Raw genomic sequence first — 27,577 nt, forward strand, 5'->3', positions numbered from 1 at the left:
GGTCTAAAATGTACATAACTTTATATCAAATTGTATATCATAACAGGATGTATTACAGTAAAATTTCTGTGCATAAGGCATCAAAATGTTTCTTTAAATTTTCTAGATGAATGCAGTGGTGTTTTATTATAAGATTCACTGAAAATAACAACTAAATATCAATTTTCTATTTCAACTCTCACCACATGTTCACAAAATAATCATTACACTACTTCTTAGATACTAAAAATCTACATCTTTGTTAATTCATTAAACAATTTAAAACAAACTGAAATCACATATAAATACAGGCGTTTAAAATTTGCATGGTAAGGTATGATCTAAACTACACATTACTTATTTTTCTAGTTGTATACCTACCACAAAAGGACTTGGCTATTATATTAAAACATTATTTCACAAAGTGAGCATGGAGCCTTAGAGAACTATAAAAAGACTAACAGAAGGTAGAAGAGGCTTTAAAAAAATATCATGTTGTCTATGTACAAATGAACCATTCTTTATCACAAAGACAAAAATCTGCTCAAAAGAAACTCAGTGCTTAACTTTAGGTAGATAATAAGAGGTAAATTAAGAAAAGCCACTCAGGTGGATAGCAAGGGTAAATGGATACAGTATTATGCATGTGCTTTGAACTGGTTCCCATAGTATGTGAAAAAACTAGTACCCACAGATATTTTTGACTATAAGGTATATACTACCTCACCTGACGAGATAATCTAACTGAAGAGGCATAATGTCACCTGGTTATTGCCTTTTCTCTTATGCTGTCTTCTTATCTTCCCTGAGGTATAAGAAGTCACAGAGAACACATGGCCAACTTTCCTTTTCCTCTTAGGAAAACTTGGTAGATATTATACTGTACAGTCAGGCATTGCTTAACGACGGGGATATGTTCTGAGAAATGCGTCATTAGGTGATTTCGTCCTTGTGCAAACATCATAGAGTGTACTTACACAAACCTAGATGGCATACCCTACTACATACCTAGGCTACGTGGTACTAATCTTATGGGACCACCATTGTATATTTGGTCCATTGTTGACTGAAATGTCATTATGCAGCACATGACTGTATATCATTTCAGTCATCAACATCTGTGTGTCTGTGTCTACGAACATATATGTCTGCATATGTATGTAATCAGAGTACAGTGAATGAATGTTTTAAGAATGAAATATCAAACATTTTTACTGCTAGAATCAAACACGATATTGTCTTTTGTAGCTACGAAACAAAGTTGAGACCACCAATTTCCTTAATGAAAACATGATTCTAGTAGACAAGCTCAAACAGATTCTCAACTTCTGAATTTAACAGTAGCTATTCACAATTAGTGTCAAACACTGAGAGTCAAGAGAAATGCATAAGCTGCTTGACAGTACATCCTTTAATTTATAAGGACTCTCTCTTCCCAACTATAAATGATTCTCTTTCTAATCCCAGGGCTTAAAAAATTCTTAAATAATAGGGACACTGAACCATAATAGGAAAGCAACAGTAAGTAGTTTCAGAAAACAGAAGAGTTACGGTTACAGATATAATAAAATAAAGATGGTACCCTAAAATCTGTCATCAATCAGTTGATCCACTGTACTTTCCATAAAGATTTCACTTAAAGAAATACATCTTGCCAAGTAGAGAAAGAAGATACAGGAGTGAAGTTCATTTTTCCAGAATTAGGGTATTTTCTCCTTGAAGAAACAAGAACCTCTGGTGTGGAGAGTCAACTGTATCAATGCAATTTAGAGCAAGTTACTCTTGGAAAACTACTAAGTCTAAATTTCAAGCCCTAATCATGAATACCAATTTTCTAATTCCAGTTTTCAAAAGAAGACTAGTAGGAGCAATCCCTACTATTAAAATAGTGCAAATAGGATGATAAATTTTGTATTTTTTTGACCACAAAAGAAAAAATGTTAGAAAAAGTGCAAAAATCCATAGAAGTTTAAAAAATATTTTTTACACCAAATATATGAAAGAAATGACCAAATACATCTCAAAATGAAGACAGTGGTGAAATCATAAAGCAGATATATCTTAGAGCTTTACACCAGGTTCTAATGAGAAATTTTTATGTGGATAGTTTTTTTTGACAAAAACATACAGGGAAAAAAGGGATAATGTCCAAAACATGAGTACTTTAAATATATGAAGAACAAACTACCTCCCTAATGATGACTACAACTAGTCATTGTCTGACATTAAACTATAGCCAGTAGTCTCTTTTCTATTAAAAGTTGCAGGTTACTGTCAACCCATATGTAGGCCCAGCTCATGAAAAAAGGCCATACCTTCGCTCACATCCTGAAGTCTGTGTGAAAAGCTATTTGAGTTCAAGGCACCTAGCTGGAAGTAGGTCTTTGAGACTGACAATGGATCCAACATGGTAAAAGCAATCAGCGACGGCCGCTACCATGGTATCCGCTGCTTTGTGCATACGTTGAATCTGGTTGTGATCACTGCCCTGAAGAAATACGAGGAATCAACTGAAGTTTCTACTATTGCACAGAATTATCTGCAAACATTTTCCACTATACTGTGAATTCCAACTAAATAGCTAATATATAAAGCAAATTTTGGCTCTGTGACACATAATCTGAACTAGGATGTGAGCAAAATGGGCAAATCTTTCTTGTGAAAAGGGAAAAAAAAAACCCATAAGTCAGCATTCAATTATATTGAATTGCCTCTTCTAATACTATCACCCAAATTAAGTCGGATATTTTGTAAAACTAAATACAAAATATCAGATTATGTTCCTTTATAACCTATAAACTGAAAACAGCTTATATAGCTATTTTCTTGGTAGAACATTGGGAAAGACCACTTCAATCCCCTGCACTCATAATTCTAAAGTCAAAGCTATCACACAGTTGAAATAAACATTTAAAAACCAGAGCCACGTTAAAGAAGTAATCTGGAGACTACATGTTGAAATGTTCAGATTCAGAACTATTAAGAATTGGCATCCTAGAGGAAGATTCTAAAACGCTAAGAGAATGAAACTTCTATGTTTATCTATAAAACAATGCATCATATCATACTCCACAGCTCTAAAGCTCTTTGCAAGAATTATAGTTTAAAATAATTAAGATTAAAAGTAAGCAGAAGGATTTTAAAAAATATATTACTGTGGAGAATTATTTGCTTCTAATGTCTCCAGAAAATCTGAAAATAATTCTCTAAATGCACCAGTAAATGGGGCAAAGACCTCTTTAATTAAGATAAATGCTTTCCATGATTAGTTTAAAGCTCTAGATACCCTTTTGTTTTTACTTAAACTCTTTCCAAACGGAAGTACAAGTTTTAGTTTTCAATATGATTTAAATGAAAGTTGAAGATGAAATCTTTCTTGTCTTGGCAAGAATAAATGAACAGTATGAGAGAAGGAAATATTCAAAACAGAGGTATGAGAAGTCTTTAAAAATAAAACCTTGATTTCTAGATTAGATAAAAAATATAATAATTTTTAGGTCAGATTAAACATCACAGGACATAATGAAAGTACTGTGTGCTATTGTGGAATGGAGCTGCCACAAATAATAAGCTTCACTAAGGGACAATCCAACTGAGGCAAAGAAGAGAGATTAAAATAAATGTTGGCATCACTGTCTCTACCGCCAAGTGAAAGGCTGATAAACAACTGAACTTGTTCAAGGTCATCAAAAACAGAAACTTAAAAAAACATATATGGTTACAACAAATGCTTTTTGGCTAAGAAATCAAGCCTTTCTCATTGTGTAGGTTTGAGAGGCAGAGAGGAAAAAGAGGAGAAACCAGGAAATATTTTTCCAACAGAAACAAATAGGAGGGCTAGAATTCAAATTTTTTCTTAAAGGATTGAAGCCCTAGAGGAACTAGCTTAAGGGAGTTAAAATAAGAGAGTTTGATAGAAAATATGCCTTTCAAGGATGAGGTCAACTAATCTTACTGCTCAGTTAGATAAAAAGGAATTGGGTATTTCTACAAGTGAATTCAGTTATTTTAAAATATGATAAACTTCTTTGCACCAGAAAGACTCTTCGAGATAGCTAAGGGAAATGGCAATAATAGATGCTTGCTTTAATGCTGTTAAGAAGTTCAATGTCCAGAAGACCTTATACTCAACATTTGTGTCACATCCGTATTAGCAATTAAGACTATCTGACTGACAGCAAGTCCCTCTTTCAAGTTTTTGGTGAAACTATTAAATACTAAATATGATTGTTTGCCTACTGGAGTCCAGCAGGAAAAGTCTGCATAGAAGATCAAAGACAAAATAATTGCCTTTGTTCCAGCTCCAAGGAAGCTATGAAGTTTGAACCAAACTACTATGGTTACACTTTGACTTCATTTTGAGATAACACAGGTTGGAATGGCCAGTAGGAGATGAATTTCACCAGGTCTGGTACGTAAAAGCCAAAGGGGTCACATCTCACAGTGCGATTATTTCATGGGCAACGGAATGAATTTTCACACTGCAAAATTATATTTCAATTCAAGTGGAAATGATATAGATAAACGTTTAAAGTATTATGTTATGTTACCCATGCCACAATCCCTTTATTAATGGAGGTAATTGAGAGTTACTTTCAAGTTCTTTCTTTTTTTAAGAGTTTAAAATAAAATACTGATCAATAACTGGTCATAAATAGAGGGGAGTATTTTTGCTTATTCTTTAAATATGAAGTATTGCTATATGAACTCTTTAATTTCTTCTTGACAAGGGAGCTAAAGATATTAGAAATATAAGGTATATTAAGACAACAATAAAATTCAGGAGACGAAAAACAATAGCCTCTCAGGTGGTGACAGGCTTCTTTTAGCAACAAATAAGAAACAATTTTATCACCAACACATTGCCCTAATCTATACAAGTAGATACCAGATCAGCTTGAAAAGACAGGAGAGGACAAATACATACATCAATAACTAAGAAACTTTCAGAAGAATGGTTTCTATTAATTCTTTGAAGCAAGAAAAACATCAAACAGGTAAAGCTGCCTTACTCTTTATTTAAATAATTATAGAAAGTTGCTACCTGTTTACGTACTAGATAGACCACAAAACACATTGAAGCTTAGTTTACTTTAGTAATTAATACAGTAATTATTACTTAGGCACAACTTGAATGCTACACATAACTAAGGAAATATGCCTTAATATCCTATCATAGTGCTAACTTAAAAATTCTTCAGGAGAATGAAAAAAGATGAGCAAAAGGAAACATAAGAAAAACTTCATAGAATCCACATTATTGTATATACTTTATAATTATCAAAAGCAAATTTTTCAACTAAAAATAATTTTACTTCATTGTCAACATTAAAAAATTTTTTTTATATATCCTAAATATACAAAGCTAAGTCAGAAGCAAGTCCATCTCTCCCATTTCTAATTATTTATTGATACACAAATCCAATTGTTCTTTGGAACTTAAGTTTAATTCAGTGGATAAATATACTTGATTGGGACATTAGGGGATCTGAGCTCTGCAACTAAGCATCAGAGAACCTGGAACAAATCACAGTATTTATGGACCTTATTTTTCAGAGGGATCTGAACTACCTGAAAGAGAGTCCCTTACGGCTCTAAAACCCTAAAGATAAAAACATGAGACAGGTTATTTACTATGATGTGTCAGGAAAGATTTGTTATAAACTAAATCTTACTTAGCAAGAGACTTCAAATTCAGCAATTAAGATTGCTTGAGATTTTGTCTGAGATAATAAAGATAGCGGCAATCATCCTGAAACATATAGCTCATATAACACACTTGATAATGCATGTAAGTGGTAGTGACCTTGGACTCAGCATCAATAAACATCTACCTCATCACACTGTCTTTGACATGCGTGTAACACTGCTTACACTTTGTATACAGCCTTTCTCTCCGACTTTTGGTATCATGCTGTCTCATTCTCAATGCACTCCCTCCCTCTGTCCCTCTACCTCTCTTTTGGCTCCTAGGGAACTATTTCTTCCCACTGCTTGTAAGCCTAATGATTTAAAGTATTAAACACAAAACTCATTAAACTAGAAAGCTAAAGAAAAAAGGCAAGAATTAAGACTTTTGGATAAAATAAATGAAAAGTTGGTAAATTCTTTCTGCATTAGGTAAAAAATAAAAAGGTTAGGCCAACCTGGTGGCATGGTGGTTAATTTCATGCACTCTGCTTCAGCGGCCTGGGGTTCACAGGTTTGGATCCTGGGCATGAACCAAGCACTGCTCACCAAGCCACGTTGTGGCGGCATCCCAGGCAAATGGAGGAAGACTGGCACAGATGTTAGCTCAGAGACAATCTTCCTCACAAAAAAAGAAAAGGGTTAATATTGCTACACTGAGGGCATCTGAAAAATGAAACGTATATGGTAATAAAAGTTTCCAAACACTAGCCAAGGGAGTAAATTCCACTTAGAATCTAAGTCCTTCATGGATGAATACTAAATGTTTGTTCTTCTTAAGTGCCTAGTATGGAAGTAGACAAGCGAAGAAATAAGAAGAGCTTTTTATTATTTTGGAAGTCCTTCAATCTCTCCATTGAAATGATTACTAAGGTGGCTTTTGAACAATTTCTCTGAAATAACGTAAATAAACCACTTAATATTACTGAGGCAAATGAAGTTTTAAACAGAACCAGTATTTATGGTTTAATCAACTGTTTCCCCATTTTTGTTCAAACTATTATAAAAAAATTTCAGTGGAACAAGGAAAAAAAGTTTCCTGATGACAGCATCCTAAAATGTTCCAATACTGTTTAGGTTTTAAGCGATAGATGATGGCAACCTTAGAGGTATAGTTAAGGTATGCTTTCAAAATTCTACGAGACTAATGTACAAAATATGTCATATATATTAAAAAAATTGATTTCTGAAAAATTTCCGATAATTAATTACCTTTAATCTTGTCTGCTGCAGACAGAAGTTGGAGAGTGTTGAATGGAAAATTCTTTATTTTGAAGTGATATGCTTTGCACAGCATTCTGTGCTTCCAAAAGGAATGTTATGCTTGATTTATCTTCATCTAAATGCTTACTGGCAATCAGCCAACAGCAATTTTGATCAGTTTATCCATGTTAACCATTAGACTCAAATTAACTCTATGCAGTTATTAAGAAGTGTGAATTTTGAAAGGATGTATTAGGAGAGGTAGTAGGTAATAAAAATATAGAATCATGAATAAAAGAATATTAAAATATTATCATCTTTAAGGAAGCTCTTAATGCAATTTGCACAGTAAATATTTAACAACTGTCTAAGGAAATGTCCTTTTTTTTTCGTTTTTTGTTTTTTTTGGTGATGAAGATTGGCCCTGAGATAACACCTGTGCCAATCTTCCTCTACTTTGCATGTGGGCCACCACCATAGCACAGTTTGATGAGAGATGTGAAGGTCTATGCCGAGGATCCAAACCCACGAACCCTGGGCAGCCAAAGTGGAATGCGCGAACTTAACCACTACGCCACTAGGTCAACCCCTGTCAACTTTTTAAAAGCACACTAAATCACAACAAACCACTCCTAGTTGTCACCTTGCCATGTCAAAAGGTTAATTTAGCAGATAAGCCAGGAAAGATGAACATAATAAACTAGAAGTACATTCATTACTTGAGTAGTGCTCTCGTTTATACTAAATACCAACCGTATCAGAGTGCTGTAATTATCAAACTAACCTTCACCCATAAGAGATATCATTTTATTATTAAGGTATAATTATAAGTAAGGGAAATATGAAACATGGCTTAAAGTTTATTATTCAAAAATTAAACTTTAGAAGCTACTTTTCAGATGTGTGTGTTGATATACACGTGCATATATAACTATACATGTCACACAATATATTATTATACATAGCAGCAAAAACTCAGTAATTACAGAACTATCAGGCATACAAAGCATTCCCATGGCGTTGTGCCACTGAGCCATCCCATACTCCTCCTCTAAGCAGTTCTTCTCACTGAAGCCTTTGGACGCACAGAGAGTTCGGTAATGTAACTGCAGTAATGATTCTACCTGGGCTACTCCCGCCGGCCGACCACCGAAAAGGGAGCATGACGTAAAACGCAACCCACCTAATACAGCTCCTATACACTCCTTCATCAAGAATTACTTGAGTTACTCTTTATTAAAATACAAGTGCCCCCTTGTAAGGCTAAAGGGCCATTTCCTTTTTTTTATATAAATTATCATATCCATACTTAGGAAAGTATTCTGAAATAAGAGGTCTGTCTTAAACAAAAAGGGGAAAATCCTGGAACAGCAGGACAGACCTGGTTAGAAAGTGCTTCAACCAGACAGAGGGCCCAGAGAGGGCCCTGGGTATCTTAGCAATCAGGGAAGTAAAAAACAAAAAGGAAGAGAAGCATGTTAAGTTAAAAACCAACTACTTTTTGTAAAACTTTTAAGGTGATGATAAGAACCACAATACCATTCTAAACTGTAGCCACATTTACAAACAAAAGCTAGGCTAGTTTGGCTATCTGCTAACTTTAGTTTCTCCCAATTCAACACAGATAAAAAGGGAGAGAGAGTAAGATAGTTAATGGACATCTTGCCATTTTTTCTCTTTTTTCTATTTTGTTAGTTTATATTTGCAAAACGCTTCTATTTTAGAGGACTTGAAGATATACCCTATTAAAGAAGATTTCCCAAAGTGTGAGAAGACATTAAGTGGTAATGAAATATGGTACTAGATAACTGAATTGCATAATGAGAAAGCTAGCCCCTTTCCAATGAAAAGAAAGGTCTCAATGACCCTTTGGAAATTCTTTAGCATTTGCCAAACCTTCCTTTTGAAAGCAGAAAACAGGTGTGGAGTCAGTATTTTTATTTTAGTTTATTCGCTTTTACTCTTATCTTCTATTTATGGCAAATAATAATGGTTCTTCTGATATGGTAGTAATTTGAAGTTTCCTCTTCAAATAAAATGCTTTTTTTTTTTTTTTAAAGTCAGTTGATCTAAAGAAAGATTCTAACAATCGCACAGGTGGTATAAGATCTAAAAGTTCTTCCTCATAAATGCTGAGGCTCTGTACTCTGACAAAGAATTTCTACCAAGAAAAATTTCCTCCTGTTTTCAATCATGAAAACTGTTTGGCTTACTTGATCAGATTAATAAAATCCCATTATTACATGAGCACACTTTAGATTTAGATAAATTCCAAAATAATACAGACAAAAGGCTCCAGAAAAATTACATCTAAAACCTACTTACTGCTGTACGAGTTCTCCCCATCTACAACTTAAGCTGGATGACAGCTTTAAGAAAACAGCAGAGGAATGTATGAACACGTATGTAGTCTCACCCTGTCATCCCTGAACCTTAATATAAAAGACTTAAGATTCTCTGCTAATGACTCAGAGCCTCCGTCAAGCCAAGAGGTGATAGTTTTCTGCCTAACTGGGTCGGTAAAATAACCTAGTAGGACTAGTTTTAGAAAACTTCCACCTGGAATTAGACTTTAGATTCTTATATGTGAACAAAGGAAACCATGCTCCCAGAACTATTTATGGTATAGCACTTGCACTCTACTGAAGGGGATCCCCAGGGATAAATCTGCAGTTGCCAGTATTAACCCACAGGCAGAATAATGCAGTTAATAAGTGATTTATAAAGCCTGAGTTACATGATTGCTTTTTTAAGTCAAACGTCTGGTACACAGAATGAATTTCTACCTAGGAACTAACTTTCTATTGTCTAATACAACTCTTTTCATCTTCTAGCCCCTGCTGCTCTCTCTAGCCTCATCTCCCACCCACACTACAGCCAGGCACACCAAACTTCTCTAGGTTTCCCTGAATGCGTGATGCTTCCTTTCACTGCTAACATTATGCCCATAGCCTGGTATACCAGCCCCCTGTCCCTCTTCATTTAACTAATTCCTACTTATTCTTTAGGCCTCCAAATCTGGGTTGATTCTCCAGTAATGTCGTATACTTCTAATATGCCATGTATCATGTAATTAAAACTGTCTAGTGATTGCTTCTCCCATTTATCTGTCAGGCCCTTAGAAAAAGGACTCTATCTTCTTGTTATGCTCCCATGAACATTATTCAATAAACATCTGTTAAATGAACAAATCAGTCACGATCTTGTGATCAGGCCAGATCTCACCTATCTAAATATAATCACAAACTTGTAATGCATAAACTAGATAAATACAAGATAAATGATCTGCCTTTTAAGCTTCTTAATGATAGCTTTCTACTTCCTCTTACAAAAGGTTTCAGGCTTGGGAGAGAGCCAGCTAACCTATATAATCCCCCCCATTCTTTGAATTTCGAGATCAAAATTAGTTGGGTTTAGGCGCTGACCTCAAGATAGGATAATCTTACTTGGGTTATTCCTGCCAGTAAAAGTAAACTGGGCAAAACATTTTAATTTCTCTCACCCACAAAAGGAAGACAAAAATTATAAACGTAACATATACAGAAGAAATAATTTCAATGAAAATCATTATATATAAACACAATCATGACCTAGAGATCTGCAGAGTACATAGTGAATCCATTTTTTCTTTATCTAAGATGACCAAAGAGTTAAATGTATTAAAATTTTGTTTCAAGGGGAAAAAAAACTGCATGCCTTTTGTATATGCTTTGTTTAAAAAACAGTTACAAATGAGAAATAAGTTAACAAGAGGGAAAAAACAAGGCAATAGGCATATAACTTAATTAGTAAACTAGTACTTGCTGTTTTACTTAAAAAAAAGCCCTCTATACTAAATAGACGTACTTTATTCAGCCTTACCTTTCCAAGACAGCAGAGATAAAAATAATGTAATAATTTTCTGAGTTGGGGTACACCTACATATTATTTTTAAGCCATAACTCCAAACCCTAATAAAGTACTAAAACATATCCTCAAAATGATACATAAACAGAACATATTTGCCTTGCCCATCGTCTTCTCAAGAGTATCCAGGGTTTTTAAAAGAATATAGCTGGGGATGGAGTAGGCAGGTAGGGGGAGGGGAAAGCTCTGCACTTTAAAACAGTGTTAATGTTGAACTTAGGCCAATTTCTGTGGATGTTAACTTCTACAGGAAATTGGACTACATCGTTCATTTTATTAGAGGTCTATTATAATGAAAATATGAAAAGAAATACATCTTAAGTCTTGCTAGGCTGGAAAAAAAACAGATTTACCCTCTTTCTCTGTGAAGTTGAAAATGAATTCTCAATATGTCAAACCTTGAAAGGAAAGTAGGGATGTTAAAATACGTATGTCTTTACTGGTTTCTTTTTCTAACAGAGGCTGTATAATGTAACAGGTATCATGATGGATGGATCTTGACTAAGAAACATATTCAGATTCTATTAAAAAATGCACTAGTAGTGTTTCTTCATCAGTAAAACAGTTATTAGAAATAGTTACTGTACAGGGTCACCATAAGATAAATAACATAAATGAAATGAACTTTGTGAACACTGATTATGATCTGTACAGGCGTGTTTTGTTGGTACAGAATTTAGAAGTCTGAGGCATCATTTTTTTTTCCTTGTTGAAGAAGGAAACAACCTGAAGAATAATTCTTTTTAGGTAACCAAGTAGAAAAATAAAGAGCTCCAGTTAAACGAAACTCAAGTTATCTTCTATCTGAAATTAAATTTTTGTAGTGAATCATTAATTAATACATTTTATACAGAAGTTGTTTACTTTTCTTTTTTTTTTTTTGAGGAAGATTAGCCCTGAGCAAACACCTGCTTCCTCTTTGCTGAGGAAGACTGGCCCTGAGCTAACATCTGTGCCCATCTTCCTCCACTTTATATTTGGGACACCTACCACAGCATGGCTTGCCAAGCCGTGCCATGTCCGCACCCGGGATCCAAACCAGTGAACCCTGAGCCGCTGAAGCGGAATGCATGCACTTAATGGCTGCGCCACCGGGCCAGCCCCAGAAGTCATTCACTTTTTTAAAAATTATACTGAATATGTTATGTGAACTGGAAATTTGTTAATTTAAGGAAAGCAACGAAAAAGGCACTCTAGGTGTACAAATTTCATTCAATGCAATAAGCATCTTCTATAATTACCATAGAACTCAATGTACTACAACTGCATTTTTGCAGGATCCAATAGAAATTATAGCATAAGGAAACATGTAGTATAAAGAAAGTTATTTTTATTTTAATGGTCTTATTTTCACATTTATAACATCACAAATTTGTGATATTATTATTATTATTATTTTAAGATTTTATTTTGTCCTTTTTCTCCCCAAAGTCCCCCAGTACATAGTTGTATATTTTTAGTTGTGGGTCCTTCTAGCTGTGGCATGTGGGACACCACCTCAGCATGGCTTCATGAGCAGTGCCACGTCCAAGCCCAGGATCCAAACCAGCAAAACACTGGGCCGCCAAAGCAGAGCATGCAGACTTAACCACTGGGCCATGGGGCCAGCCCCCTTTATATATTTTACATTAATTGCTTTGTCAAGAACTATCTTTTTAGGTACAAGAGTAAGGAACACGGATGGCCAGGGCAGAGCATGGGATGTTCAGTTAGACATTTCTCAGTGTGACTGAAGTCAATTAGGAAATTAGACCTTCAGTTCAATTATGACATCACATTGTTTTTATACAATTATGCTGGCTGCCTAGGTTACTATTTGAAAAAATTGTTGCCACAGTAAAGGATGGAACCAAACATAATATTATTCTTTTCTCCTCAACAGAAAATATCTCATACTATGAAAGAAAATATACCTCTACACTTTCCTTCCCTGGTAAAAGAGTAGTACGAACCTACAGCTTTTTATATCTCTGCCAATTGGCTCTTCTTTACTCTCTTCTCTAATTTACGATTCCTGCTGACTGGCAGCAAGACATTAGTTTTTAAAGTGATAATGACAATACAATAAGCTAAGAAGAGTGACGATTATCTGAGAAGTTGATTTCTCCCTGAAAGGTGAAGACTGACAAAAACTATTCCTCCAGTGACCAATTCTCTGCCATCGTTTGACATACATTCTTGCTTCCCAAATTTTAGGTTCTTAAAAAATAAGTGAAAATAGGTAGAACGAATATATTGCAAAGATGGTAAAGAATATTAATTGACTCAAAAGACCACTGACAAAGGAATAAACTTCCACTGGTAGTATAAATGCCTTAGAAATCAGAATTAGGCCATCTTTAAGTAAAACTGACAACCACTAAACAGATTCTAAGAGAAAGGAAAAGGCTTACCAGGTTATTTAAAGAGAGTTTTCGTAGCAGAATTTATCTGAATCTAGTGAGATATAATCTTAAATATTCATTTAAAAATTTAAATTTACATGAAGATAAATACTAACTTTATTATAATTCCAACAAATAAATACTGAATCCTCTGACTTCTAAAAAACTTACAGTGTGAATTATAACATATGTATCAAAATGAAACAGGAGTAATCCATAAACCCAACAATTCCACTTCTATGAATCTACTGTGGAGATTTCTACAAGCCCCAAAAGATGTATGTCTGAGGTAATTATAAATTGGAAATAACCCGAAATGTCCACTATTAGATGGTTAAGTAAAATATAGCACCTATATACAATGCATAATTAAAAGTATTAAGAACAATGGCAGCAATATATATTTACTGACACTGAAAAGTATCTTTGACCTCAACACTGAATAAAACTAGCATCTATCTGTATAATAGGTACAATGTGACAGCATTTAAGAAAAACTTCATACCTATAGCTATAAGACTGTAGAGGGAGATGTCTGATAAGCTAATGTGAACAAAGGTTTCTGAGTGTAGCCTTTGGTGGATACTTTTTCCTTCTAGTTTTATATATTGCTTGTGTGTATGTGTGTTTAATTAGCATATATCATTAGAAAACCTCATAAAGCTATTTTAAAGATTGTTTGAGGCAAGGTCAAGAGAAATGAAGAAAAGTACAGTACCTTAAACGGTTGGTGTAGGTATCAACACAGGTCTTCATTTTGGCTAATAATGTACCAACAGAAGTTTGACACTCTGACTGTTCTTCTTCCTCTTCACCATTCTCTGTAGAAAGAGGTAACAACAGGGGCACCATGGACGTACAAGAAGCAATGGCCCGGAGCAATTCCAGCAGAGCTCGATAGAGTGGCACATGTCTTGCCATGTCAAGAACTATAAGAGGAGGGGAAAAATATAAAATGAGAACATGTGCAATATAAAAGTAAGTCCACAGCAATGCAGCTTCTACTTGAATCTTAAGATTAATTGGTTAGTTGGTAAACGGACTAATGCAGATGTTTATGAAGCACCAATGTAAAAAGCATAATAGACACTTTTAGGGAATAAAAATAAATAAGGGACAGAGTTGGGGAGAGAGCAAGAAATATAATTAAGCAACTACCTAGTTATATTACACATAAAAATTAAATAGCCCAGATAATAAATTATGGCAGTAAATACACTTATTAGCACGAAGTGGAAATATATTTTAAAAATTAAATTGAAGTGATAAAACCGCTGTATATTACGTAAAATAGAACAATATGATCACAGTTTATCAAAAGTATAATTCAACAAATTGTTAAAAAATTGATTATATGCTAACTTAATTATTACCTACAACTCAAATGAAATTTTTTCTTAAAACCACGTGCATCTAAGAATGGATTTCCTACTCTAAAAACATACGTAGCTCCTAACGTTTGTATAAATTTTGTTAAGTTTTATGGGTTTCTTCCAACTGGAATTTACTGTTGTGAATCATATGAGATCAGGATCTAATAAGTTTTTTCCTATACCAGTCACTGAAAAAAATTATTCTGTAAATATTTGTTATTTATTATGTTAGTTATTCCATAAATACTCACTGAACCTACTGTTAAACAGGCTGGGAATACAGCAGCGAAAAAAACAAACAAAAATCCCTGCCCTCATGTAGCTTACATTCTAGGTAGAAAAGGACAAATGAGTAAAAAATTTTTCACACACCAGTAAGTACTCTGAATGCTACACAGAAGGCTGAAACAGGGAGGGAGAATTAGGGGAGTACCTGGCGGATGTAGGAGTTACTTCACTGCCCAGAGAGCAATACTGGGATTAGAGTATCAGAGGATGAGGCATCACCTAGGAATCCTGGACTTCATGTGGCAACTGATATAAAGGGATAAAGGACTTAACAAAATTGATTCTGATGGTCCGATGACAAATAGGCTGTTCAGAGAAATGGAGGAGCAGGCCCTCGTTTCATACCTTGCAATGATGATGCAGAGGACTAGGGTAGGAAAGCATGATTGCCTCTTCTTTCCTCACTTATTTGAAATTTTACCCTCTCCATCTTTATCACATATAAATTTTCCATACATACTTGGTTATGGTTAAAGCCTCTTTTCCAACCCATGATCTAATCTTATTATTTACTATAATATTATAGTATAACTTAGTACAATACAGTTTTCAGGTAAGTCCAAGTTAAAACCCAAAGTTACTAATCAATAGGCATAAAACACAACATTAATACTTGTGAGGATATGGGAAAGCTAGACTTATAGAAACAGGTAAATATGCACATTGATAACCAGTTTGGCATTTAAAATGCCCATATTCTAATGACTTAGCAATATCACTTGCTACTAATTACCTATAAACAAGGGTAATCAATATAATACTGTTTACAATACTGAAAGTTGAAAGCAACCTAAGGGTAATAAATTAAAGGGCTAAATATATAACAACATATCCAAATGATTCTATCGTATCGGGCATTTAAAAAGAGTAAAGTAGATCTGTCTCCTACATGCATATTTGACTGAAATAAGTTGCAAAAAATACATGAAGATGACATTTATGTAAACACGGACTCAAATATTATTTGTTATGGCTGGAGAACTATGTAGGAATACTTAGAGAAAATCAATGAATTTCTAAACATTCATTTTACATACATGAGCACCATCTCAAACTGATCATCCTGACAAATAGTGAAACAATCCTGATAAGGCTATAGTCTCTTTTGACCATTTCTCTCCTTCTCCAGTCCTTCACCAGGCTTATCAACTTTGGTATGATACATCTCACCCTTTTTTCAACTCAGTGACATTTCTGTGTGTGTATTATTCTTTGGAGAAGGCATTATCACCCCCATTATGAGTATGAGGAACTAAGATTAAGTAAGTTGCACAGGCAGACAAATAGAAAACGGCAAGACCAACACTGACACCCAGGTACATCTAATTCTAGACATTTTTCATTATACCACGATGCTCCCTGAGTTGTCCAATATGGTAACCTCTGGCCACATATGACTACTTAAATTTAATTAAATGTAAAAGAATAAAAAATTCTGTCCTCAATTGTGCTAGCTGCATTTGAAGCGACCAATAGCCACACGAGTCCATACTGGACAGCATAGATACAGAATGTTTCCATCATAGCAAAAAATTCTCTTGCTTAGTTCCATTTTCAAGATCCAAATCCTGGGCCAGCCCCGTGGCCAAGTGGTTAAGTTCATGCCCTCTGCTGAGGTGGCGCAGGGTTTCGCTGGTTCGGATCCTGGGGGCAGACATGGCACCACTAGTCAGGCCATGTTGAGGCAGTGTCCCACATGCCACAACTAGAAGGACCCACAACTAAAATATACAACCATGTACTGGGGGGATCGGGGAAGAAAAAGCAGGGAAAAAAAAAAAGATTGGCAACAGTTGTTAGCTCAGGTGCCAATCTTTTAAAAAAAAAAAAGATCCAAATCCTTCATATTGTTTACATACACAAACTATGAAAAGTATGTGCGTATGGGCTCTATCCAAAGAGATGGGTCTTCCTCTAGCGGTTCTAGGTGTCACACAGCCAGTCACTATGCTTAAAAGAAAAAATCTTCAGACTATGTTCAAAACAGCAAGAATATTTTGTTTCAGGTTTACTTCAAAACAAAGGATACATACATGCACTGGATATACTTGTATAGATTTGGAATATTCAGAATATTAATCATAAACTAGTAACGGTAGTTTCCTGTGAAGAGAAGGATTAGGGTTTGGAGGGGCAATGTTAAGGGGAAATACTTTTCATCATATATCTGTTTGAACTGTTTTGTAATGGTTTATCAGAGTATCTGGAATGTAGTAAGTATTTTATTGATAATATAATTTAGTAATTACCAGATCATAGTAACTTGATAACACATAGACAATTTAAAGAATTTAAGCTATAAACACATGTACAAAAGGATTAAGCTATGATCTTGTCTCAGTTAGAAAAAGTGATATTATTATACATTATTTCTAGTTAAAATCTTAACAATTAATCTGACCTCTATATAAAAAGAAAAATACTTAGTATTTTAGACAGTGTGTTCATTAAAGGGTATAATTTTACTTTCTAATGTTATTAAATAATGTATAGTTACAGCCTTTCCTTAGAATTTGTGTCTTTCCTTGGATTCTTTTTTTTTTTTTAAAGATTTTATTTTTTTCCTTTTTCTCCCCAAAGTCCCCCAGTACATAGTTGTATATTCTTCGTTGTGGGTCCTTCTAGTTGTGGCATGTGGGACGCCGCCTCAGCGTGGTTTGATGAGCAGCGCCATGTCCGCGCCCAGGATTTGAACCAACAAAACACTGGGCCGCCTGCAGCGGAGCGCGCGAACTTAACCACTGGGCCATGGGGCCAGCCCCTCCTCGGATTCTTGTGAATGGAGTTCTCTGAATAGAATTTATGCTCCATATTATAATATGGCCTTCAAATAATCCATACTCCACTGCTCTGCAACATTCTAGTGCCATAAAAATAAAACACAACACAACAAAGCATGGCTTTTGGTAACATATATATATATTTAATAATATATATTCTTGGATCAGAGGAGCAGTAATATAAATTATACACTAAATCATATCTTATTAAGTAACTCCAAACATTAAGGTGATAGAGGATTATTATGTATACACAAAAACTGTCTTAAAGGGTTAATAATACACACTTTGCCAGGATAATAATCAGTGGGATTAAAACTGAACACCAATTTTGTCCTTACAACAAAACAATTGAGGCAATACCGTGTTCTTATTAAAAGACAACTACCCTGGAGAATTAAATCTAAAATGTTCTGATATATAAATAAACCATATGATCCAAAAAATATGAAGAAATAATTGACAAAGGAAATTTTAAATAAAATGAAAAAGTACATCTCCAAATGGCATAATAGTAGCTTCCCACTGGCCAATTTTTAAGGATAAAGGTATAAGTCAGAGTACATTGATTACTAACCCCCAAATGAAAATACTAATTATAAACAGTATGGTCAGTTTCCTTGCTAAAATTGAAAGACAACTAAGAAATCCAGGAACTGACTCTATGATCACATTATCATCAATTCACTGAAACCAGATACTAATTCTAGAAGTAATCCTCCTATAAATGTGGATTCGTGTAAAACTTAGACAAAATCTAAATGACATGTTATACAATTAGGAACAGTAATTAGTGGTACTAATTGGTAGTACATACTACAAAACTTAATAATACCTTTAATCACAGGTAACTAACACCAATGCAGTAAAATTTGTTTCCTAAGCACCCAATAAAGGACTCAGAAAACCACTGAAATCTCTGGACTTCTAGTCTAATACTATTTTCTTGTTGATTCTGCTTTACAAGAAAACAAATTTACACATTAATGGAACAATCATGATGCTTTAAAAACAAAGAAAATCACACTTTTCTGTATACTACTTCTGTCTCAAAGGTAAGTAGTAACAGTGATTATGATAATAATAATAGCAGCTAACACTGGGAGCACAAGTGCCAGGAGCTGTTCTAACCATTTTACATATATTAACTAATTTAATTCTCACAACCCTGTGAGGTAGTATTATCTTCATTTTCTACATGAGGAAAGTAAAGCAGAGAAAGAACGAAGAACTTGCTCAAGGCTGCACAAGCAGGGCAGTGGAGACGGCAGGATGCACACACAGGTCATCCAGCTCTGAAGTCCAGACCCTTAGCCACTCAAGTATAATGCCAAGCAAAGGTCACAGTTTCAGACAAAAGCACTAGCATGATTTACTAAGGGAGAGAGAAAAAGTGTTTTATGCCTGGGAAAAAAATTTAATATGGCCTGAAATTCCTCATAACAGTTTCCTTAAAGCACACTAAAAAGTGCTAGTCACTTTTAAGCTTTAATACTATATAATTCATAACCTTAAAAAAAATATTTTCAACATATTTTTACAGCAAAGTCTCAAATTTAGCTTTCTACTACATTCACATGGTAAAATGAGAAATTTAGCCTTTTATGTATTTTAATTCTTTGGAATCTTAAAGTGTCAGGCTTTTCTAACTGTCATTTTGTTACAAAAAACTCTGTAAGTAACCCAAGCAAAATCATTAAATCATTTCCAGATGATTTACTTATAACTTTTAAAATCAATTTACAGAGGCATAATTTACAATCAATAAGATGAACTAATTTTAAGTGTGCATTCAATGCCTTCTGACAATAAACACTCCTGGGTAATCACTGCCCAAACGAAAATACAGAATACTTCTATTATCCCAAAAACTTCTCCTTACACCCCTTTGTAGTTAGTCATTCTCCTCTTGCCAGCTTCAGGCAACCACTCCTATGCTCTCACTGTGGAAAGCAGATAATAAACAAAGCAAATAAACAGAGAAAACCAACACCAATCGGTTCTTTAAAAAAGAAAAGAAAATCTGAATAGCCGAGTGCACTTAAGGAAATTGAATTCTTAACTAAAAACATTTTATTAAAAAACTTCAGGCGGCTTCACAGATAAATTTTATCAAACATTTAAAAACTACATAGTATTAATCTTACACGACCTCCTTCAGAAAACAGAAGAAGTAGGAACAACTCATTTTGAGGACAAAATTAACCGTATACCAAAATGAGACAAAGACATCACAAGAAAGAAAACTACAAATCAATAACGCTCATGAACACAGAAACAAAAAAGGATAATAAATCACAACCAAGTGAGATTTATTCCAGGAATGCAAGGTTGACCTAACATTTGAAAAGTCAATGTAATTCACCATATTAACGGACAAAAAAAGAAAAGCCATATTATCATCTTAGCAGATCTAAACTAATCATTTAACAAAATTCAGAACTCATTTATGATAAAACTAGAACCAAACTAGGAACAGAAGAAAGGTGCCTCAACCTGATAAACCTGGGCATCTAAAAAAAACTCTAGATCAACCATCATATCTAATGGTTAAAGACTCAATACTTTTCCCCAAAACTGACAAAGTCTGCATAATCTCAACAGTACAATAAAAAATACTTTTTTAAAGAAACAAACAAAAGGCATACATATGGTCAAGGAAGAAATAAAATTGTCTTTAATGTACATGGCATGATTATTTACACAGAAATCCTAAGGAATAGTAAAACTAAGTAGTTTCACACGGTAGTAAGATATAAGGTGAATAAATTAAATTCAACTATATTTTTATATACTAGTAACAACAGGAAAATGAATTTTTAAAAAACAGTATCATTTACAATAGCAAAAAAATGAAATTGGGATTTTTTTTTTAAGTGAGGAAGACCGACCCTGAGTTAACATCCATTGTCAATCTTTCCCTTTTCACTTGAGAAAGATTGTCCCCGAGCTTACATCTGTGGCAATCTTCCTTCATTTTGTATATGGGACACACCCACAGCATGGCTTGATGAGCGGTGTGTAGATCTGCACTTTGGACCCAAACCTGTGAACCCTGGGCCACCACAGTGGAGCACACAGACTTAACCACTATGCCACCAAGCCAACACTGGGATAAATTTGTCATAAGTTCAAGAATACAAAAGCACTGCTGAGAGACATTAAAGGAAATCTAAACAAACAGACATACAATGTTCATAGACTAGAAGACTCAATACTATTAAGAAGTCAATTCTCTCCAAATTGATATACAGATTGAATGCAATTTCAACCAAATTCCCAATATGCTTTTCACTGGGAATAGAAATTGACAAGATGACTGAAATATGTAAATGGAAATGCAAAGGATCCAGAGAATCAAAACAATTACAACTGAATTTTACTTGCCATAAGATTACAAATTTTACAATTAATGCATCTTAAAGAGTAAGTAAATTCTATAGATATTAACTGACCAAATGCTTGCCATTTTGAAACTATCTAGTGGAACAAATAAGAAAAAGAAACCAAAAAAATCTACAATGATACTTGACTAAAAAAATCCCAGGGCTGGCCACATGGCATAGTGGTTAAGTTTGGCACAGTCCACTTCAGCAGCCTGGGGTTTGTGGGTTCAGATCCCAGGCACAGACCTACACCACTTGTCAGCCATGCTGTGGCAGTGACTCACATACAAAATGCAGGAAGACTGGAACAGATGTTAGCTCAGGGCTAATCTTCCTCATGCAAAAAAAAAAAGGGGAGGATTGGCAACAGATGTTAGCTCAGGATGAATGTTCCTCAGCACAAAAAAACCCCTAAAAAACAAACAAACAAAAACAATGCCTACAGCAGAAAGCCTCTGGGCAAAAACAAAACAAAAATTCTTTATAAATCATGTAAAGCCTGTTTGGCTTAATAGATGACTGACCAAAATACTTGCATTGTAGAATTTCTACTCATTCCAGTCCACATAAAAGTTTTAAGGGCTTAGCTACGTAAACTTTGATGTTTCAACACCAGCCTTTCTCTCTTCTCTCCATTTTTATAGAAATAGCTAATCTGTTTAAGTCCCAAACATTTTTATGGTCTTATCATCTTCTTCTATTACCAAACTGTCTATTTATATTTCTAGCTCTATATATGCATAGTCATTAAATGTTACTGATTACTATTTCTGGATGGTGGTACATGAGGTAATTTATTTTTAAATTAATTTTTACTTTCTCCCTTGTCCTTTCAGGCGATGCTTAAGTTATCTATAGCACTCATAAAATGATGTCTTAGATTTGCTTTAAAATAATCTCCCATGTGTATATATGTGTTTAGAAAAAACTGGGTAAGGATATAAATGAAAAGCATGTCCATGTGTTTATCACTGATGAAGCTGGGTGATGGAGTTCATGGGGGTTCATTATGTTACAATCACTACTTTTACATACTTTGAACTTTTCCATAATAAACGATTTTATTAAATTGTCATGGTCACAAAAGACGAAAAGTCTAAGCAATGTTCCAGATTGAAGGAGATGAAAGAGGTTACTAAATGTAACATGTGATCTTAGATTAAATTTTGGACAAAAAGCAGTATTTTTTTTTGCTATAGGGGACATGATTGGGACAACAGATGAAATACGAATGGTATCGGTGGATTAGATGATTAGATGGTTGTATTGTATCAATCTTAATCTTTAGATTTTGATTACTGTAGTTTGGTTATGTAGTGGACTGCCTTTGTCTTTGGAAATAAACCCTGAAATTCTTAGGGGTAATAGGGTTAACATGTCTGTTACATATGTCTCACAAATGGTACAGCAAAATTAATGTGTGTATCTATATAAAATTTACATACGTTTGTATGGCTGGAAGGAAGTTGGTATAGAACTTTTATAAAGGTGTGTGGAAATAGCTGCTCAACTTACTGCTATAACGTCTATAAGAAAAAGTTAAAATCTGTCAAAATAACAAATTGACACAACTTTTGAATAAGCAATTCTAGTAATTCTAAAAATTAACCTTATAGATAAAATTATGAAGGTCACCAAAATTAGTCACTGCAGCATTCTTTATAAACAGGCAAAGAATCAATTTATGTTTGTCAGTATGGAGTTGTTTTAATTACTAAATATCAATTATGCAGTCACAAAAATGAAGATATGCTTTATGCTGCATTGGAGAAAATTCCAAAGTATGTAATTTGGGGGTGGGAGGAACAGAGAATAGAAACATGGTTGCCTGGTACATTACCATTTGGGTAAAACATATAACAAAACAAAACAATGACAAAGATGACGGAGAGCATGTATTTGTATTTACTTGTTATATATACATAGGATCGCTATAAAAAAATATAAGAAATTAGTACTATTGATTATCTCTAGGGAGCTGAATTGGCTAGCTATAGGACAGGGGCAGGAAGACAACCATTTATTGGATACGATCTTAAAGGCTGTGAATTTTTTTATTTTATTTTTTTTATTTATTTTTTTTAAAGATATTATTTTTTTCTTTTTCTCCCCAACGCCCCCCAGTACATAGTTGTATATTCTTCGTTGTGGGTCCTTCTAGTTGCGGCATGTGGGACGCTGCCTCAGCGTGGTCTGATGAGCAGTGCCATGTCCGCGCCCAGGATTCGAACCAACGAAACACTGGGCCGCCTGCAGCGGAGCGCGCGAACTTAACCACTCGGCCACGGGGCCAGCCCCAAGGCTGTGAATTTTTTAAAAAGTGAATATAATACTTGGGTAAAGAAAAAGTTATGTATTTTAATATTTAATAAAACTAATGTTACAAGGGAAAAGCATAACACTGTACATTTAGGTATGTGTTGAATTTTTACTTTCAAGAAATTAATGGATGTAAAATAGCCCACTGTAAGGATATAGAATATTTAATTAATAAGAGAACAAAATTTTTTTCTAGGTTTATAAGGCCTCAATTTTTTTTCTCACTGGCATGACAGCATAAGGAGTTCAGTGAACCTGCTCCCCAAGGAAACTGATAAAAATTCTTTAAAAGACACCACCACTTAGGGTCTCTGGAAAGAGGAGCCCTAAGAGCATACAACAAACTGAGAAAACATCTTCTCAAGAAAACCTACTAAAACTCAGTCAGAAAAGCAAGAGTCTGTGGTATTTGAATCAAGATCTTACTCTCCACTCAGCAAGAAAAGAAAATCCACTCCAGACTAATAGAAGCAAGGCTCCCTCTCTTCCTAGCTCAAGTTGGAAGATCATCATCTGAGGAGGGGCAAGATTTCAGCATTTCTCATCCTACCACCAGCTACTTGCTGTTGTGGCTAAGTTCCAAGTAAGTATGGCTAAAAGGTAGATGCTTCCTTCTGTCCAGACCCCACTCATGGGACAGAGAATCTGAACAGATAATTCTCTACAGAAGACACACAACTAGCCAACGAACACATGAAAAGATGCTCAACATCATTAGTCATCAGGGAAATACAAATCAAAACGACAACAAGATACTTACCATCTCATATCCACTATCATGGCTGTAATTAAAAAGTCAGGTAATAACATTACAATGTGAACCAGCACTTCCACTCCTAGGTATATACGATCCAAAGGGATTGAAAGGAGGAACAAAAATAGATATTTATATACTCATATTCACTGAAGTATTATTCACAATAGCCAAAAGGTGTGAACAACTCAAATGTCCATCAGCTGATGAATGGATAAGCAAATGTGGTAGGTATCCACACAATGGAATATTATTCAATCATAAAAAGGAATTAAGGACTGATATATGCAACAATATCAACGAACCTTGAAAACACTATACTGAGTGAAAGAAGCCAGTTACAAAAGACTATATATATAATCCCATTTATATGAAATGTTCACAATGGGCAACTCTATTTATAGAGAAAAAGCAGATTAGTGGTTGCTCAGGGCTGGAGGAGTGATGAGAGAATAGAGGGATGAGAGCTAAAGGGTACTATATGGTTTCTTTTTAAAGTGATAAAAATGTTCTAAAATTTGATTGTGGTGATGGTTGTACATATCTGTGAATATGTCAAAAATCATTGAATGTGCACTTTAAGTGGGTGAATAGTATGGTAAGTGAATCATCTCCCAATAAAGCTGTTATTAAAATTTTTTTTCTTTTTGGTTAAGTACTTATTCACATACCATTTGCTCTTTCTTCTTCTGGGATATTTATTTTCTTCAACTGCTTTATAACACTACTGTGCATATGAGGAAAAGAACACAATATGTTTTATAAATATTTTCCCCTAATATGTTGTTTTCATTTTCAAATATATGTAAACACAGACATAAATGCATACTCCTTCAACTTCTTTCAACCTGGGACCAGCAAAAGAATAAAGCCTTAGAAAAACTTTCCCTATTCTACAGAAATTTTTTTTTTTTTTTTAAGATTGGCACCTGAGTTAACATCTGTTGCCAATCTTTTCTTCTTCTTCTTCTCCTCCCCAAAGCCCCCCAGTACACAGTTGTATATTGTAGTTGTGGATCCTTCTGGTTGTGCTATGTAGGATACTGCCTCAGAATGGCTTGATGGTGCCATGTCCGTGCCCAGGATACAAAGTGGCGAACTCAGGCTGCCAAAGCCGAGCGCAGGAACTTAACCACTTGGCCATGGGACTGGCCCCCGACTGAGGTTTTGAATGGCTTCCATTTCTACATTTAAGTATTTGAAACATTAGAATTTACAATGAAATAAATATAGCCAGTTATCCAAAGATTTCCATTTGTATTGTTTTATAAACTCATTTAGTAAAATATTGCACTGTATTTTACTCTTCCCAGTCTTGTCCCATGTAACATACAATGAAAAATAGAATATAAATCATCCCAATAAAAACCTCAAGTTATTTTGTGGATATTGATCAACTGATTCCAAAATTATACAGAAAGGCAAAATACCCAGAATGGCTGACAATACTGAGGAAGAACCACCACCATCAGAGGACTGATCCGACCAGACTTCAGGGGTTACTATAAAGCTATGATAATCAAGACAACATAATATTGACAAAAGAATAGACACATAGATCAATGGAAGAAAAATGGTCACAAAAATCTGTGCATCAAGGTTTACACCAGCTTTATTCATAACTGCAAAAAACTGGAAGCAGTCAAGATGCCCTTCAAAGGTGATGGATAAACTAACTGTGGTATATCCATATAATTGGAATATTATTCCACGATAAAAAGAAATGAGCTATCAAGCCACAAAAAGACATGGAGGAAACTTAAACGCATATTGCTAGGTGGAAGAAGCCAGTGTGATAAGGTTATATACTGTATGATTCCAACTATATGATTCTGGAAGAGGAAAAACCATGGAGCCAGTAAAAAGATCAGTGGTTGGTACAGGTTTCAGGAGGGAGAGGGGGAGGGTGGGATGAATAGGTAGAGCACAAGGATTGCCTAGGACAATGAAACTATTCTGTATGATACTGTATTGTTGGAAGGCATGACACTACGCATTTGTCAAAACCCACAGAACTGCACAACACAAAGAGTGAACCCTAACGTAAACTACTGACTTTAGTTAAAAATAATGTATCATATTAGTTCATCAATTGTAATATGTACCACACTAACATAAGACGCGAATAATGGGATATTATGAGTGGAAGAGAGAAGGGGGTATATGGGAACTCTGTACTATCTGCTCAATTTTCTGTAAACCTAAAACTGCTTTAAAAAATAAAGTCTACTAATTAAAAAAGTAAACTACATAAAATCATAACATTTTAGGTAAAATTATACAAGAATGTAAGTGATCCAAGATGTTGATTTTTAAAAAATAATTAAACGGTTACAAAGTTATCAAGAACAGGAAAAACCACAAAATGAGGAGCTACTTCTCCATTATAAGAATAATGCCAAGAAGAGTCCAACATGCTAAAACTATCAATATGGAAGAAAGGGGAAAAAAGATACGACAAACTTGCAACAAAGGCATGGTTGACAATTTAAATTTTTTTTCAATCTGGAAATAAATGGGCCTACAGAAAATAAGACAGCTCTTCTAAAATATAAGAAACATGGTATTTCCTTTTATTCTATTGGTATTTCTTTTATTCAGTTAAGTTGGCAGTGGAAAGAGCCTACTGAAATCTTAAATTACGGAAACAGAAGAAGATATTCTCCTCATATCAGGGAGGGATGAAAGCAAAAGCTGTAGAGACAGGGTAGTAAGTAGTGGACAATGAGACTGAGAATAGTACTAACAGCATGAGACATAAAATCGTAGGTTCAATTTACAAGGAACTTTAAATAAATGTCATTGCTGCGTCATTTCTTATGATTTGCATTTTTTAAAAAGTGTTCCTGGAGTTTCTTTTCTATGTTTTTTTATGAGGAAGATTGGCCCTGAGCTAACACCTGTTGCCAATCTTTCTCTTTTTTTTTCCCTCCCTAAAGCCCCCCCAGTACATGGTTGTATATTCTAGTTGTAGGTCCCTCCAGTTCCTCCATGTGGGATGCCGCCTCAGCATGGCTTAATGAGTGGTGCATAGGGCCATACCTGGGATCTGAACCCATGAACCTTGGGCCACCAGAGCAGAGCACACCAACTTAACTACTATGCCATCGGCCGGCACGCATTTTTTTTTTTAATGACACCTCTGTGGTTTTAAGATTTTATTTTTTTTTCATTTTTCTCCCCAAAGCCCCCCAGTACATAGCTGTATATTCTCCGTTGTGGGTCCTTCTAGTTGTGGCATGTGGGATGTCACCTCAGCGTGGCTTGAAGAGCAGCGCCACGTCTGCGCCGAGGATTCGAACCAACGAAACAATGGGCCGCCTGCAGCAAGCGCGGGAACTTAACCACTCGGCCATGGGGCCAGCCCCCGGGCACGCACTTTTAAACTATCACATGTGGGTGGGCGGTCAGTGAACAAAAGGAGTCAGTAAACGTTAACAAACTCTTAAAGAAAACCTGTCTGTTAGAGTACAAAAGAGATCATTTCGATCTTGAATTCCCTAATCCTGTTTTTTGC

General features: G+C 34.8%; 1 protein-coding gene across 27 annotated transcripts in view; it reads right to left on the reverse strand.

Moving 5' to 3' along the window:
- The window catches only part of BIRC6 (baculoviral IAP repeat containing 6), a 222,397-nt gene that overhangs the window by 23,596 nt on the left and 171,224 nt on the right, over nucleotides 1–27,577 (reverse strand). For 25 of the 27 annotated variants that reach the window (XR_011526608.1, XM_070574115.1, XM_070574120.1 and 22 more), the window contains one exon: nucleotides 13,879–14,089. Coding sequence is in view for 24 of the 27 variants with exons in the window: in XM_070574115.1 (XP_070430216.1) it covers nucleotides 13,879–14,089 (211 nt within the window). In the remaining 3 variants the exon portion in view is untranslated. Of the gene's footprint in view, nucleotides 1–1,561; nucleotides 1,731–2,294; nucleotides 2,468–13,878; nucleotides 14,090–27,577 lie in introns of those variants that run through there. The other 2 variants (XR_011526610.1, XR_011526609.1) reach the window with 2 other exon arrangements.

Source organism: Equus przewalskii, chromosome 14, assembly GCF_037783145.1.
Source record: "Equus przewalskii isolate Varuska chromosome 14, EquPr2, whole genome shotgun sequence".
NCBI classification, from domain to species: Eukaryota; Metazoa; Chordata; class Mammalia; order Perissodactyla; family Equidae; genus Equus; species Equus przewalskii.